The sequence below is a fragment of the Rhinoraja longicauda genome, chromosome 25 (genome assembly GCF_053455715.1).
Source record: "Rhinoraja longicauda isolate Sanriku21f chromosome 25, sRhiLon1.1, whole genome shotgun sequence".
NCBI classification, from domain to species: domain Eukaryota; kingdom Metazoa; phylum Chordata; class Chondrichthyes; order Rajiformes; family Arhynchobatidae; genus Rhinoraja; species Rhinoraja longicauda.
This window is the reverse complement of record NC_135977.1, coordinates 15,933,223-15,949,288: the sequence shown is the minus strand read 5'-3', so window position 1 is coordinate 15,949,288 and position 16,066 is coordinate 15,933,223. Positions and strand designations below refer to the sequence as shown.

The 16,066-nt window shown below is 41.3% G+C and overlaps 2 protein-coding genes across 2 annotated transcripts; both read right to left on the bottom strand.

Annotated features, from left to right (window-relative positions):
- Positions 1 to 2,526: 2,526 nt before the first annotated feature.
- Positions 2,527 to 10,183, bottom strand: LOC144606076 (transmembrane protein 17-like). Its single transcript, XM_078421878.1, has 4 exons — positions 10,066 to 10,183; positions 4,353 to 4,456; positions 3,335 to 3,448; positions 2,527 to 2,826 (listed from the first exon to the last, which is right to left on the bottom strand). The coding sequence occupies exons 1-4, from the start codon at positions 10,181 to 10,183 to the stop codon at positions 2,527 to 2,529; spliced, it is 636 nt and encodes a 211-aa protein (XP_078278004.1).
- A 3,450-nt stretch (positions 10,184 to 13,633) lies between these two features.
- Positions 13,634 to 15,343, bottom strand: acyp1 (acylphosphatase 1, erythrocyte (common) type). Its single transcript, XM_078421535.1, has one exon. The coding sequence runs from the start codon at positions 14,828 to 14,830 to the stop codon at positions 14,525 to 14,527; it is 306 nt and encodes a 101-aa protein (XP_078277661.1). The 5' UTR covers positions 14,831 to 15,343; the 3' UTR covers positions 13,634 to 14,524.
- Positions 15,344 to 16,066: the final 723 nt, after the last annotated feature.

The window sequence follows — 16,066 nt, the reverse complement described above, 5'->3', positions numbered from 1 at the left end:
GTATTTATGTACATGTGTGTGTATACATTTACACACATATACACACACATATATTAATATATATATATATGCATATATAAGAACACACAAACACAAAAACAAACAATAATAGTGCAAAAAGACAAAATCAATGTTGATGTAATTCAGAGCTCATTTGGAGGTTGTAGTGTTCAATAGTGTGTGCTGGCTGAGTACTACTGAGGAAGCAGGCTACACCTCCCAACCTCACACTGGGGCTGAAAATCTCTTCTTTTATATTTTACATTCGCTGATGTTAATTAAATCAGTTGTTTCTTGAACAGATCTAACCACAGTGATTTCCATTATTGTACTACTCGAAGGATTTGACAGAGTTTAAAGTGATAAAAGAAAATATTTCATCATAAATAGGGTATTGAACCGAACTCAAACACTTGAGACAATACGGTGTTCAACATTTCAATCACTCCCCAAAGCTTTTGACAAGGAGTCTGTGCTTATTGTTGATTTGCATCACAGTGTGACCCAACTATACTTCAACATTTATGTTAAAGGCTTGAATCGTACAGTTCAGAAAACATTGTGTTGCAGCATGCGCTTGTATACACAGGATGTGTGATAAGAGCCACTGCACGTGTATGCATGTCAACATTCTATGTTGATACAGATTCTAGGCAGCAAAAGAAATCAAATACAAAAACAGACATCTTAAAAATATGCAGATACTACTTGAAGGACGAGGAAACATTGCTGTGTTACAAAGAATCGAGAAGAGGGAAAATCACTTGAATTGCATGAAAATCTCTTTGGGACTTTTGTTCTTGGCAAGTTAAGCTCCTTTAAAAATAGCATCCTTGAATTATCAGGCACAAGTATGACAGAAAACAGTGGGGGCGAAATTCCACATAACAAGCTATTGCATTTAAAAGGTCCTTTATTTAATGGAAATAAAACTGAACATCTAGCTATGGTAATACCAATCAAGGGAGAAAATGTGCTGATACGTGGAGAAAGAGGTCAGCAGCACATTGTGCAAAACTGTTACAACAGAATTTCAGACCTATTCCTGTGTGCATAGAATTATCCTCACAATCCTAAAGTGGTTACAAGGAAAATAAAATTCTCAGAGTACAGCTGTGGGAAACTACAAGAGAGGGGTCATGTTCTGGGCTGTTCTATGTCATATCAAGAAGACTGCAGCATTGGTTTAAACAGACACTGCTGAAAATTGAAAGATGATTACTATACGCAAGGTAAACCTTGCCAAAGACAAATGGTTCACATTTCAGGCTAACAGTGTTGAGTTACATGACAAGGTAACAACAAAGAAACACTGTCAATGGCCAGTCAGCAAGGAGAGCACAGCTTGGTAACCAATCAGCAACTGATCATGCAGATGACTGTGCGTTTGCATGACTTTGCAACAGGGATGAAGAGTGGGAGGTATGAATATCAACACCAGTCAAAACAACTGATCCAGTCAGATGAACTCTAAACTGTAGGTTTGGTCCAGACAGATTATGGGGCTGATCATATACAGTAACAACTAGTTAAACTGAGGATCTGTGAATGGTGCTATTTTAGTGATTTGTAATTGTGGCAACACTATTTCCAGACCGTGTAATGTACATAAAAATGGTTTCATTACAGGATACTAGTAATCCAATTTGTTGTAAGCTGTGGGTTTGAACCACTATAGCATGTGAAGGAGCACATACAGTATCAGTTCTGCATGAGGAGTCCTTGCAAACTGATTCCAGCCACCAGGAGGAACAAGGAACTTATCCTGGAAAGAGGTTGTTCATACACATGCGAGGAATCAGCTGGCAAAGACTCCTCATGCAGCACTGATGTACGTTCCTTCACTTGTGTGTGTCCAGTGCATACTTCCTGTTGTACACACCATTATACATACCAGAGGCCTTGCCTCTCTGATTTCTCTTCCTTAGGGCAATGCATTTGGTTCCAGAGTTGCTTTCTTCCGACCAGAGATTTCACCAACACCACAAGCCACAGACCAAAGTCATGGTGTTAAAGCATGAACAAAATGTTTATTGGAATAACCTTGCATATTGCACTTCAGTGATGTTCTAGAAGATGTGTATGTGATATCAGATTCAAGCTTAGCTGATATGCCATTTAACCATTGAAGCCAATCAATGACTCACATAGGAAGAGATGGGATAATGGGAGGAAACTGGGAAAATGCCCGTGATATACAAAACAAAGAGAATTGTAAATACAACACAAACATTCAATATTAATGAACATTTCCCATAAGGGGATAATTTTATTTAAATAATTGGAAAGACAATTTTTCCACTGACAGTCTAGATGTATAGACAGTATATATGACAGTATATATATAGATATAGACAGTATATATGGCTCAGCTAATGAAACACTATACTATTCAGGAAAGATCACTAGTGCAGGAACAATGCTTTCCTGATAACTGGCAGGGAAGCCAGGAGCTCCACATTGCTGAAGTGGGCCTGTTGGATTGTAACATCATTAGGGTCAAAGTACTTGAAAGTCCTTGGTCCATTACACATGGAAAACTGGACCAATCTGAAATGGAATGCCTGTTTCTTGGCTTCTTTGGTGCCGTTGAAAATGCGCAGATTCCTGAAACTGCTGCAGGTAGAAGCGCTTCACAAGGTGGTTAGTCATTTCCCTGAGGGCGTGGAATCCCACAACCAACTCGATAACCAGGAGGCTGAAGTAGAGAATATGTACACCCCTTTCCAGAGGAGTGATGATGATGGATTCATCAGTGAGGAGGAACAGAATAATGGGGAGCTGGATTACAAAGGATAGCAGCCAAAATCCAGCTAACTCTGGCAGCTGGAGAATGAAGAAAAAAAACATGAGACACGGAAGCAGTGGTAATCCATTTGTCTCCTTTCCATCACTCAGTAAGATCATGGATGATCTCTTACTCCTACATGTCCCTTAATTTCCATTATATCCAAATTCAAATAACAGAATGATAAACAGATGCAGAGTAATAATGACTGTTAATTTTAAACGTTTTAAGTGTTCTCTTTTTGCAACCAGCAGTATTAGAATCAACTATCGATTTGTGTAAAACGAACTGAGTGTTTTGGAGGAATGTACAGTAATGAGAGGCTGTCCTTTCAAATGTGGTGACACGAGGAAACTTGGGAAGCTGTTAAACAAGAACTTGTATTTCCGAAACAAATCAAAGCTAAACTTGAACTGGCCTTTGTTAGCTTTACGCAAACACATCATTCAAACCAGGGAGCACTGGGTGAATCAGGCAGTGTATTTACCTGCATGATTGTGTAGAGAAAGAGCATTTCCAGATATCTATGATTTGAAATTAATTTACCTTCTCTTGCAAGTTTCCCATGTAGCCCAGACAGAGCCGAACACTCTCAGTCAGTGTGAGGATTACTACAGCAGCCAACAGTAGCAATTGGTAGTATCCGGGTAACATGCTGTACTGGTTGAGCAAGGTGAAGAGGAGAAAGAAAGGTTAGTCAATAGAAACAATCCCTTGCCATTCAGTTGGACTACCAGTCAGGATTGAGCAGATTTTTAATCAGCTTTAACTGCAAGAAAAAGAAACATCTTCACTGCAACACACCTAGTTTCTGCACTGGGTCAAATTAAGGAACTCTGGAGTTTGCTAACTAAGCACTATATCCAGGTGTCCTTGCCCTGTGCTACCCTCATTCCAGATTGCATTTCAGATTAGCTCATCCTGATTTCCTTTATCCCTTTCCCCAATCTCTGAGCTCCTTCTCGAATGTTTTTTCCCACATCCCACCTTCTGTGTCCCAGCTCTCTTTTGCTCTCTTTTGCCCTCCAGCTAATGATTCCATCCAATGTCAATTGCTACTGGACATTCAAAATAGATATTGTGTAAGCTTCTCAGTGGTTCTCCAGTGATAAACTATCTACTCAGTGCAATTGAAGACATATCTCATTTAACGATGTGAAATAATTAATTTATAATAGCTAACTACCTCCTGCCTCATTGTATTTTCTGGCAAAATTGCTATATTCTTATTGGGAGATGTTTTGAGTTGTGTTGAGATCTGTTTGCTTCAGTTCATAGAAACCTTTTAAAAATAGACTCTGTAAATGGTTTGTTGGAGGCTCTGATTAAATCGCCTCTTTCTCAGCAGTCCTTGAGGATGACTGCTTCCTTTACACCATTGTGGATTTTGAGGGGCAATATTGAGACCAACATGGGAATTACATGTTTAAATGAGATCTGTTTATTGATTAACTAGATTTTGCAAATCAGAAAATTACCTGTCAGTTCTACTATACGTTCCACAAGCTTGTAACTTATTGGTTGTCATAGTGATGTCAAACAAATACTTTCAACAAGATCTCACCTTAAGATGGAGCATGACCAATTCTGATACCCACCAGAATGGAAAGAAAATGGCACTGAAGTACAGTCCCATCTGTAAAGCGAGGCTGGACACTGTCTCATGAGCTGTTAGGAGAAAATAATGAGTCTTCAAACATTTTTTATTGTGCTAATTTATTAAAACTATCTTATCACGTGAACACGGATTTATTTTTAAATCCCATGTATCCTTATTTGTAATGGTTCAATTATATATGATAACAAAATAGAAGTGTTAATGAAAAAGTGACCAGCATCCTAAACCCAAGGTTTCAATCCATTTAACTATCTTTTATCTTCTGTGTACAAAACAAAAAAATTGATGAGCTTAAAATCCAGTCCAGTCATTGTATTGTACATAGAACATAGCACAGTACAGCACAGGAATGGGTCCTTCAGCCCAGTGTTAGTGCCAAACAAGATGCCTAGTTAAACTGATATCATCTGCCTGTATGTGATTCACATCCCTCCACTTCCTTCAGTTCCATATGTCCATCTAAAAGCTTCTTAAACGCTACTATTGTATCTGCCTCCACCAACATCCTTGGCAATGCATTACAAGCCCAACACCCTGTGTGTAAAAAAGATATGTCCCGCACATCTCCATTAAACTTTCCCCCTCTCCCCTGAAAGCTATGTCCTCAAGTGTTGGACATTTGCACCCTGGGAAAAGGGTTCTGACTGTCTATTCTTCTCATAATTTTATAATAATATTTTATATACTTCTATCAAGTCTCCCCACAACCCCTGAAGTTCCAGAGAAAACAATCCAGGACTATCCAACCCCTCCCTGCAGATCAAACCCTCTAATCAAGGCAAGATTCTGGTAAACCTCCTTTGCACCCGCTCCAAAACCTCCACATCTTTCCTGTAATGGGACAACCAGAACTGCACACTGCGTTCCAAATGCAATCTAATCAAAGTCCTGCAACCTGACTCTTAAATTCAATGCCCCTAGCAATGAAGGCAAGCATACCATATGCCTTCTTTACGACCCTATCTACTGGTGCTGCCATCTTTAGTGAGCTAAGAACTTGGACTCCGAGATCCTTCTGCTTTTAAGGGTCTTACCATTAACGGTATAGTCTCTTCTTCCATTCAACCTCCCAAAGTGCAACACCTCACACTTGCACAGGTTAAACTCCATCTGCCGTTCCCCCGTCCACAGCTGGTCTATATAGACAATAGACAATAGGTGCAGGAGTAGGCCATTCAGCCCATCGAGCCAGCACCGCCATTCAATGCGATCATGGCTGATCACTCTCAATCAGTACCCCGTTCCTGCCTTCTCCCCATACCCCCTCACTCCGCTATCCTTAAGAGCTCTATCCAGCTCTCTCTTGAAAGCATCCAACGAACTGGCCTCCACTGCCTTCTGAGGCAGAGAATTCCACACCTTCACCACTCTCTGACTGAAAAAGTTCTTCCTCATCTCCGTTCTAAATGGCCTACCCCTTATTCTTAAACTGTGGCCCCTTGTTCTGGACTCCCCCAACATTGGGAACATGTTTCCTGCCTCTAATGTGTCCAATCCCCTAATTATCTTATATGTTTCAATAAGATCCCCCCTCATCCTTCTAAATTCCAGTGTATACAAGCCTAATTGCTCCAGCCTTTCAACATACGACAGTCCCACCATTCCGGGAATCAACCTAGTGAACCTACGCTGCACGCCCTCAATAGCAAGAATATCCTTCCTCAAATTTGGAGACCAAAACTGCACACAGTACTCCAGGTGCGGTCTCACCAGGGCCCGGTACAACTGTAGAAGGACCTCTTTGCTCCTATACTCAACTCCTCTTGTTACGAAGGCCAACATTCCATTGGCTTTCTTCACTGCCTGCTGTACCTGCATGCTTCCTTTCAGTGACTGATGCACTAGGACACTCAGATCTCGTTGAACATCCTCTCTTCCTAACTTGACACCATTCAGATAATAATCTGCCTTTCTATTCTTACTTCCAAAGTGAATAACCTCACACTTATCTACATTAAACTGCATCTGCCATGTATCCGCCCACTCACACAACCTGTCCAAGTCACCCTGCAGCCTTATTGCATCTTCCTCACAATTCACACTACCCCCCAGCTTAGTATCATCTGCAAATTTGCTAATGGTACTTTTAATCCCTTCATCTAAGTCATTAATGTATATCGTAAATAGCTGGGGTCCCAGCACCGAACCTTGCGGTACCCCACTGGTCACTGCCTGCCATTCCGAAAGGGACCCATTTATCCCCACTCTTTGCTTTCTGTCTGTCAACCAATTTCCTATCCATGTCAGTACCCTACCCCCAATACCATGTGCTCTAATTTTGCCCACTAATCTCCTATGTGGGACCTTGTCGAAGGCTTTCTGAAAGTCGAGGTACACCACATCCACCGACTCTCCCCTGTCAATTTTCCTAGTTACATCCTCAAAAAATTCCAGTAGATTTGTCAAGCATGATTTCCCCTTCGTAAATCCATGCTGACTCGGAATAATCTTGTTACTGCTATCCAAATGCTCAGCAATTTCGTCTTTTATAATTGACTCCAGCATCTTCCCCACCACTGATGTCAGACTAACTGGTCTATAATTACCCGTTTTCTCTCTCCCTCCTTTCTTAAAAAGTGGGATAACATTTGCTATCCTCCAATCCACAGGAACTGATCCTGAATCTATAGAACATTGAAAAATGATCTCCAATGCTTCCACTATTTCTAGAGCCACCTCCTTAAGTACCCTGGGATGCAGACCATCAGGCCCTGGGGATTTATCAGCCTTCAGTCCCATCAGTCTACCCAAAACCATTTCCTGCCTAATGTGGATTTCCTTCAGTTCCTCCATCACCCTAGGTTCTCCGGCCCCTAGAACATTTGGGAGATTGTGTGTATCCTCCTCAGTAAACACAGATCCAAAGTAACGGTTTAACTCGTCTGCCATTTCTTTGTTCCCCATAATAAATTCCCCTGCTTCTGTCTTCAAGGGACCCACATTTGCCTTGACTATTTTTTTCCTCTTCACGTACCTAAAAAAACTTTTGCTATCCTCCTTTATATTATTGGCTAGTTTACCCTCGCACCTCATCTTTTCTCCCCGTATTGCCTTTTTAGTTAACTTTTGTTGCTCTTTAAAAGAGTCCCAATCCTCTGTCTTCCCACTCTTCTTTGCTATGTTATACTTCCTCTCCTTAATTTTTATGCTGTCCCTGACCTCCCTTGTCAGCCACAGGTGTCTCTTACTCCCCTTAGAGTCTTTCCGCCTCTTTGGGATAAATTGATCCTGCAAACTCTGCATTATTCCCAGGAATACCTGCCATTGCTGTTCTACCGTCTTCCCTGCTAGGGCCTCCTTCCAGTCAATTTTGGCCAGCTCCTGCCTCATGCCTCTGTAATCCCCTTTGCTATACTGTAATACCGACACTTCCGATTTTCCCTTCTGCCTTTCCATTTGCAGAGTAAAACTTATCATGTTGTGATCACTGCCTCCTAATGGCTCTTTTACCTCTAGTCCCCTTATCAGATCAGGATCATTACACAACACTAAATCCAGATTTGCCTTCTCCCTGGTAGGCTCCAGTACAAGCTGTTCTAAGAATCCATCTCGAAGGCACTCTACAAACTCTCTTTCCTGGGGTCCATTTCCAACCTGATTTTCCCAGTCTACCTGCATGTTGAAATCTCCCATAACCACCGTAGCATTACATTTGTGACACGCCAATTTTATCTCCTGATTCAACTTGCACCCTATGTCGAGGCTACTGTTTGGGGGCCTATAGATAACTCCCATTAGGGTCTTTTTACCCTTACAATTCCTCATTTCTATCCATACTGATTCAACATCTCCTGATTCTATGTCACCCCTTGCAAGGGAATGAATATCATTCCTTACCAGCAGAGCAACCCCACCCCCTCTGCCCACCTGTCTGTCTTTTCTATACGTTGTGTACCCTTGAATATTCAGTTCCCAGCCCTGGTCCTCTTGTAGCCATGTCTCAGTGATCCCTACAACTTCATACTTGCCCATGACTAACTGAGCCTCAAGCTCATCCACTTTATTTTTTATACTACGCGCATTTAAGTACAACACTTTAACTTCTGTATTTACCTCCCCTCTCACATCGGTCACAAATGGCCCTGCCCTTAATCTCTTTTCCCCTCTAGAACTTCTGTTCCCATTCTTCCGAGAGTCTTCTGCAATATCTCCTGTATTCCCTTTAACCTCATCTTCATATTCCCAATTTGTTAACCCCTCCCCCCCACTACTTAGTTTAAAGCCACAGGTGTCGCACTAGCAAACCTGCCTGCCAGAATGTTTGTCCCCCCTGCTGTTAAGATGTAACCCGTCCCTTTTGTACAAGTTACCCCTAGCCCAGAAGAGATCCCAGTGGTCCAGAAATCTAAATCCCTGCTCTCTGCACCAGCCCCTCAGCCATAAATTCATACCCTCTATCTCTCTGTTCCTGGCCTCACCAGCACGAGGTACCGGTAGCAGTCCAGAGATAACCACCTTCGACGTCCTACTTCTCAGTCTTTTTCCTAACTCTCTAAACTCCCGCTGTAGCACCTCCTTCCTCTTATATCCTATATCCTATATCCTCCTATATCCCACTGTATGTTTTCCAAATCCAAAAGTACAATTGGTGTATACCACAAAGTCTACATAAAACCTAAAAGGATGTAAATATGACATCCTTACACAGAGCACAACATTCTCCACATTTAGCAGCAAGCATGCTGCTTCAAGTTGATTTTTGAATGAGGACCAATTTTAGCAATAATATAAAGACTTGCATCATACCTGCAGTCAAGCGAGGTTTTAGCTTTTTGAAGAGAATTGAAAAGAGAATATAGTTTAAAGGATATGTGCAGGGCAAGTTTTTTTTTTTTGGTATGTGCCTGAAACGCACTGTTGGAGTAGTAGTTTAAGCAGATACAATTGTTATATTTAAAAGACTTTTGACTAGGCACATGGATATGCAGAGAATGTTGTGCATGTAGGCCAAGTGATCTGTGTGAAGGCTTGTTCCTCATTCCCAATGTTATTTTTCAAAAAAACAAGGTAAATTCAAATTGTGATTTCACGAAGCAGGTTGATCTGTTTTCTTGCAGGTTGCAGCAAAGCAGGAAGCAATTTTTTTTTTTAGTTAATATTTTCAAGTGAAAGGTTGAAATGAACATGAATAATTAAAGTAGAATGCGAAGATGAAATACAACTGAAGTGAAATATAAACTCTGAAAACTCTGTTTAATGGTATTATAATCTACAGAAGTGTTTTAGGACCACAAAGTTTGACAAATAGTAATTATAATGTAATTGACCATTGATGGCTCATTTGCATCTCTTGTAAGAATCATGTTTTCAAGGAACTTTACAGTATCACTAGTTGTTAAATGCTTAACATTTTGTCAATTGGATTCATTTTCTTAGATTCTGCTGGAGAAACTGTCAGTAGGGATTACTGAATCATTAACAACCAGCTTTACAATTTCCATAGTAAACTATGCATGCATCAAAAACCCACATTTACTGTCTTGTTGTCATTACAACCAGGCTATTATGAGATACGGAAATCTGTATTAAAGCCTGCAGTTTATTCATCATTGGATTATTCATTGCACTGTGTAGTGGTGCTCTCCTTGCATGTTCACAGTTATGTTGATTGTGTTTGAAAATTACACTTCTTAGCCGGTTCTTTCAACAAAAGTCTTACCTGGGATATTGTAGGATCGATCTTCACAGTCTCTAGTTTTGTTGCTGATAAAAAGTGTCCCGCTGAAGTTAGTCAGATTCTGTCTGATATTATGAGGCAGAGAAGAGTACAGAGACATAACTGGTAAAGGATCCATTCTATCCGTGTCAAATCCTTCCTAATCCCAGCACCATCTGCTCAGTTGTCATACACTAATAATTTGTATTAAGAGTAGGAACACCAAAAAGACATCAATATTCACGTATAACAAAGTATTTTTCAGCACACCTGGTGCAATATTTACCATTCAGCAAATTATCTGATAAGATTTACATTTTTATACTATTCAAGCTCATGTTATCCATTGAGTACTGTGTTACCTGTTATACTGTTGCAAGTAAGAATCCAATTTCGGTTCATATGACAATTAAACATTATTGACTGTCTCCACTCTTCTTTTCATAAAACTTTCATGAAGATTTTGTCATACTTGTTATTATCATTGAAATGTTAATAATGTTTAATATAATTATGTGCGAGTTTTTAAATTTTGCATCAGAAATATTCTCTTATCAGGGAAAATGTAAAGGCCAAATTTTAAGGAAGCAGTAAGAAATATATAAAATTTTCAAAAATAGCTTTGTCAAGCAATTATTATATGATTTAGTATAATTCAATATACAACCATGGCAATGGAGGCTTCTTCTATTCACTATTTCACCCAATACTCTTCGGCATCCAACATTGGGGTCTCCAACAGCATTGTTGCAGTCATTGTGTTGTACCTCATGAAAACAGACCCTTCAGCCCGACTTGTCCATGCTCATAAATTCACAATTTCATTAGTCAGAGAAACAAAATTAGGCCTTTCGGCCCATCGAGTCTACTCCGCCATTCAATCATGGCTGATTCATCTTTCCCTCTCAACCCTATTGTCCTGCATTCCCCCCATAACCTTTGACACTTACCAATCAAGCACCCGCCAATCTCTGCTTTAAAAATAACCAATGACTTTGCCTCCACTGCTGTCTGTAACAATGAATTCCACTGATCAACTACCCTCCAACTAAAGAAATCCCTCCTCATCTCTTTTCTAAAGGTATGTCCTTTATTCTGAGGCTGTTCCCCTTGGCGCAAGACTCTCCCACTAGTGGAAACATCCTCTCCACATCCAATCTATCCAGCCTTTCACTATTCGGTAAGTTTCAATGAGGTCCCCCATCAATATTCTAAACTCCAGCGAATACAGGCCCAGTGCCGTCAAACGCACATAATATGTTAACCCAATTATCCCCGGGATCATTCTCGTAAACCATCTCTGGAATGCCAGCTCCACACATATAGGGCCCAAAACTGCTCACAATGTTCCAAATGTGGTCTGACCAGTACCTTATAAAGCATCAGCATTCGATCCCTGTTTTTATATTCTAATTCTCTCAAAATAAATACTAACATTGAATTTGCCTTCCTTACTAGAATTCAATTTACAAATGAACCTTTTGAGAATCCTGTTATTTACCTCCTCAAAGAATTCCAACAGATTTGTCAGGCTTTTTCTAGGGCTACCAGATTCCAAAGTGACCAGAATTTCACACAGCATTCCAAGTGTGGCCTCATCTGGTATACTACCATAACAACATTTACAAGATTTTTGGATAGGTACATGGATAGAAAAGCTATCTTTGATAGATGGATATGGGCCAAATGCAGGTAGGTGGGACCTGCGATGGGGCATCTTGGTCAGTATGGGCAAGTTAAGCTAAAAGGCCTGTTTCCATGCCGCATGACTCCAACCAATGCATTGTTCAGCTGCAACATTATGTCCCAACTCCAGTACTCAGTACCTCTGCCGATAAAAACAAACAAAGTAAATGGCTTCTTCACCACCTTATTCACCTGTTTCGCCATTTCAGGGGTTATGAACTTACACCCCAAGCTCCCTCTGTCCATCCACACTTCTAAGGTCCCTGCTTACAGTATATGCCCGCCCAGTATCAGAAGATTTTATGCAAATACATAGTTCAAAACCAAGCAGTTGCTTCAACAAGTATTGTCCTCGAGTAAATCCTTCGAGCAACAAGTAGTGTAAAAAAAATAATTTGCCTTACATAAAAGTTAGTATTTTAATTTTTAGTTGATACAATCAAAATGGGTGATGGAGTATAGTAACTTAGTTGTTTATGAGAATAAACTTTTGGTGGATGGGCAAGTTGAGAAAACATTGAATTAAACATATAGGATCCTGGGCTTCAAACACAAAAGCCTTAGAGCACAGATGCAGTTATGCTCAACTGTCATAAAACACTGGTTAAGTTGAGTTCTGCCCCCACACATTTGAAGGATTCTGAAGTTCCTTGTAAGACACAAAATAAGATTTAAAGGATTCGAGAGATGAGGAATTTCATCTAAAATAGAGAAAAAAATCAAGCCTATTGAGAAAATTACAGGTGTATAAAATCGTAAGGGTTTTCATAGATTACAGAAGATAATGTCCCTCCTAATTGAGGAATCAAAGATTACAGTACGCAGATTTGAATTGATTGGCAAAAGATCCAAGGTTGACTTGAAAAACCTCCTTAGATACCCAGTGCTTATGCTGTAGAATGCACAATGTGAGAGCATAGGGACTGAAGTTCAACTTTGTCTTTCAAAATGAAATTGGATAAACTTCGAAGGCAAAAGAAGTGCATGCCAATGCACTTGGTGCATATTGCAGAGGCACCAATGGTGATACATCTGCACTGCACTGAAGTACTGTTGCTGGTAGATCACATTTCCCAGACATTCAAAAGTGCAGGGATTACTCTTTTGCCTGGTCTTTTAATACTCTTCAAGTGTGTGAAGGCTGCTCTACTGTTCTGGAAGCAGAGGCGAATTTCATCATAAATGTCTGCTTTCACTGAGAGATGGCTCCAGACACATGGAAAGTGATGTATGGCCTCCAGGGTTTCTTCAAAACCTTCCTTAGGGTACAGCAAGGTCAGGTTAGTACAAAACCTTTGTTTTACATATCCTTGGGATAGCTAGTCTGCATTCTGTTTTTACCTGTCTCACCAATAATATAGAGTTTTCTCACATATCGCTTGTAATGTACCGGTCAGAAATTTTAACAGTGTACCTATTTTTTGCTTTCTTTCCTTCTCTGCTCTGTACTATTCTAGAATATCCAAGACTTCACCTTGGCTGTCTGCTATGAGATTCTGTTTGTTGCCTCTTTTGCACCCTTTCCTTAAATTTCCTTTCCAGTATTCCCAAATCCATACAAAATTGGGTATATACCATTCACGTAATGCTATTTCTCAATGTTTACCTTGAGTTTCCAGGGACCCTCCCAAGTTGTAAATTCCCCACAGAATTAAACTATAATCCTTATTCAATTTAAACATCTAAACATTTAACTCTAACCTTAGATTATCACCTGCACAATCACCTCACTTGATTGTGAAGACAATTAAAAAATAATAATTTGAAAATTTAGATCCAGCCAGAAAGTTTAAAACAGCAACAATTTGTTTTGCCCTTGGGATCACTTGCTTTAAATATATAAATGACTCAAGGAAACAAGTTTCAGAAAATTTAACACTGAATAATATTTATTTCAAATATTGTAAACTTTGTGAAGCCAATTCTCCACACACTCCACAAACTTCACATAAAACCTTACAATAAAGTGACATTCCAATTGCCATAACCAAAATAGGTTTTCGCTTCAGATGAAACATTCAAATCATGTTGATGTGCATTTGCTGCAATGAGCCAGACAGTGACTATTACAAACAAAATCATGGATGAATGAAGCAGGAATACTAGTTTTGGCACCTTACTCCTGAAGACCCTTATTCAGCACCAGAGGATGCATTACCATTCACATTAAGTACACAACCTAGAAAACAGATTCATCCTTTAACAGGTCAACTTGACAATAGCAATGCAATCGTGCACCTTTCAGAATTCAATGAACAAACAACAGTAATGTATGCGTATTCAAATTTACTCCATTAGCTGTGTCATGGGGCTTTCGAGTATTAGGATGGCATCCTGATATTCAATATTTTTACATTTCTTTTTTTAAAGATGGGAAAATGTAAATGCTCAAACGTAGCTTCTCTTGGAGAAACCCCCTTTTATTTTGTATCCTGCAACAATTCAGAACTTGTAATAATATCTAGTTTATTTCATTATCACTGCGACAACTCCAGTGCGTTTGGAAAGAACAGGACATTTATCTCGGTTGTGCGGAAGTAAACCATGTTGAAGGCTTTTGGAGTTGGCGCGGAGAACGACCCCGTTAATCCCCAAACACGAATTTAGCAGAGTCAAACACAAACTGAACCAAACACGATCCTGAGCAAACCCCACGGGTCATCCTCGACCCCGATCTTCACCGACAGCAACTTGAGGCAGGTGGTGGAGCTGTTCTGGGTCAGACGCGAGGTGGAAAAACCGGACTGGAAGCCGATCCGGAGCGAGGGAGCCTGGCTCATTTGACGATCTGGAAGTCCGGGTAGTCGCGGCGATCGGCCGGCCGCTGGTTGCTGAACTCGGCCTTGTCAATGCGTGAACGGGGGCTGCCCTTGGCGCGGAGCCAGGCCTGCATGGCCCGCACCCCCTGCTCGGCGCCCTGCAGGCGCCCCTCCACCGTCCCTCGCTCCGTGTTCCGCACCCAGCCCACCAGGCCCAGCCCCTTCGCCTCCTTCTGCGTATGTTTTCGGAAGAAGACTCCCTGCACCTTCCCGAACACCTCGTAATCCACTGAGAGCAGACGGCCCTCGCCGCCCGACGCCATCGCTCCGGCCCTCAGCAACCGCCGCTACCCGCTGAGGGTGACCGTCTGACAACTCGACTCCGTCGTCATAGAGACAGACACAAAGAGCTGGAGTAACAGCGGGTCAGGCAGCATCTTTGGAGAGAATGGGTGATAGCTCGGGCCGAGACCCTTCTTCAGACTGAAAGTCAGGGGAAAGGCAAACGAGAGTTATAGACGGTGAAATAGAGATAGAACAAATGATTGAAATATATGCAAAAAAGCAACAACGATCAAGGAAAGGTGGAGCCCACAATGGTCCATTGTTGGCTGCGGGGTGGGTGATAACGAATTATACAGATAATGAATCTCAACAGGACGATACTGAAACAAGTACGATGACTAGGGTGGGTGAGGGGCAGAGAGAGGGGATGCAAGGGTTACTTGATAGAGAAATCAAATTCCACCGCTAGGTTGAAAGCTGCCCAAGCGAAATTTGAGATGCTGTTCCACCAATTTGTGTTTGGCCTCATTCGTATAATGGAGGAGGCCCAAGGCAGAAAGGTAAGTGTTGAAGATGGTCCAAGTGAATTTGATTGCTGGATGGAAATTGGTAATGAAATCCATGAGTTCTGCATTGGTGCAGGAGGTAGCACCAATGCAGTCATCAATGTAGCGAAAATAGAGTTCGGGGATAGGGCCAGTGTACACCTGGAAAAGGATTGTTCAACATACCCTACACAGAGACAGGCATTGCTAGGACCATGGCTACTCGGGGTCATGGTCATGGTAGCGCAGCGGTAGAGTTGCTGCTTTACAGCGAATGCAGCGCCGGAGACTCAGGTTCGATCCTGACTACGGGTGCTGCACTGTAAGGAGTTTGTACGTTCTCCCCGTGACCTGCGTGGGTTTTCTCCGAGATCTTCGGTTTCCTCCCACACTCCAAAGACGTACAGGTATGTAGGTTAATTGGCTGGGTAAATGTAAAAAAAATAAAAAAAATAAAAAAATTGTTCCTAGTGGGTGTAGGATAGTGTTAATGTGCGGGGATCGCTGGGCGGTCCGGACTTGGAGGGCCGAAAAGACCTGTTTCCGGCTGTATATATATGATATATGATATGATACTCCTTTGATTTGGAGGAAGTAGGAGGTGTCAAGGGAAAGTTGTGAGAGGACCAGCTCTGCTGGAGGGAGTAGAGGAAAATTGGCTGGTTCTGCGGTCGAGACAGAAACGGTGGTCTTTAAGGCCTTCCTGGCGGGGGGATGTAGGTGTAGACT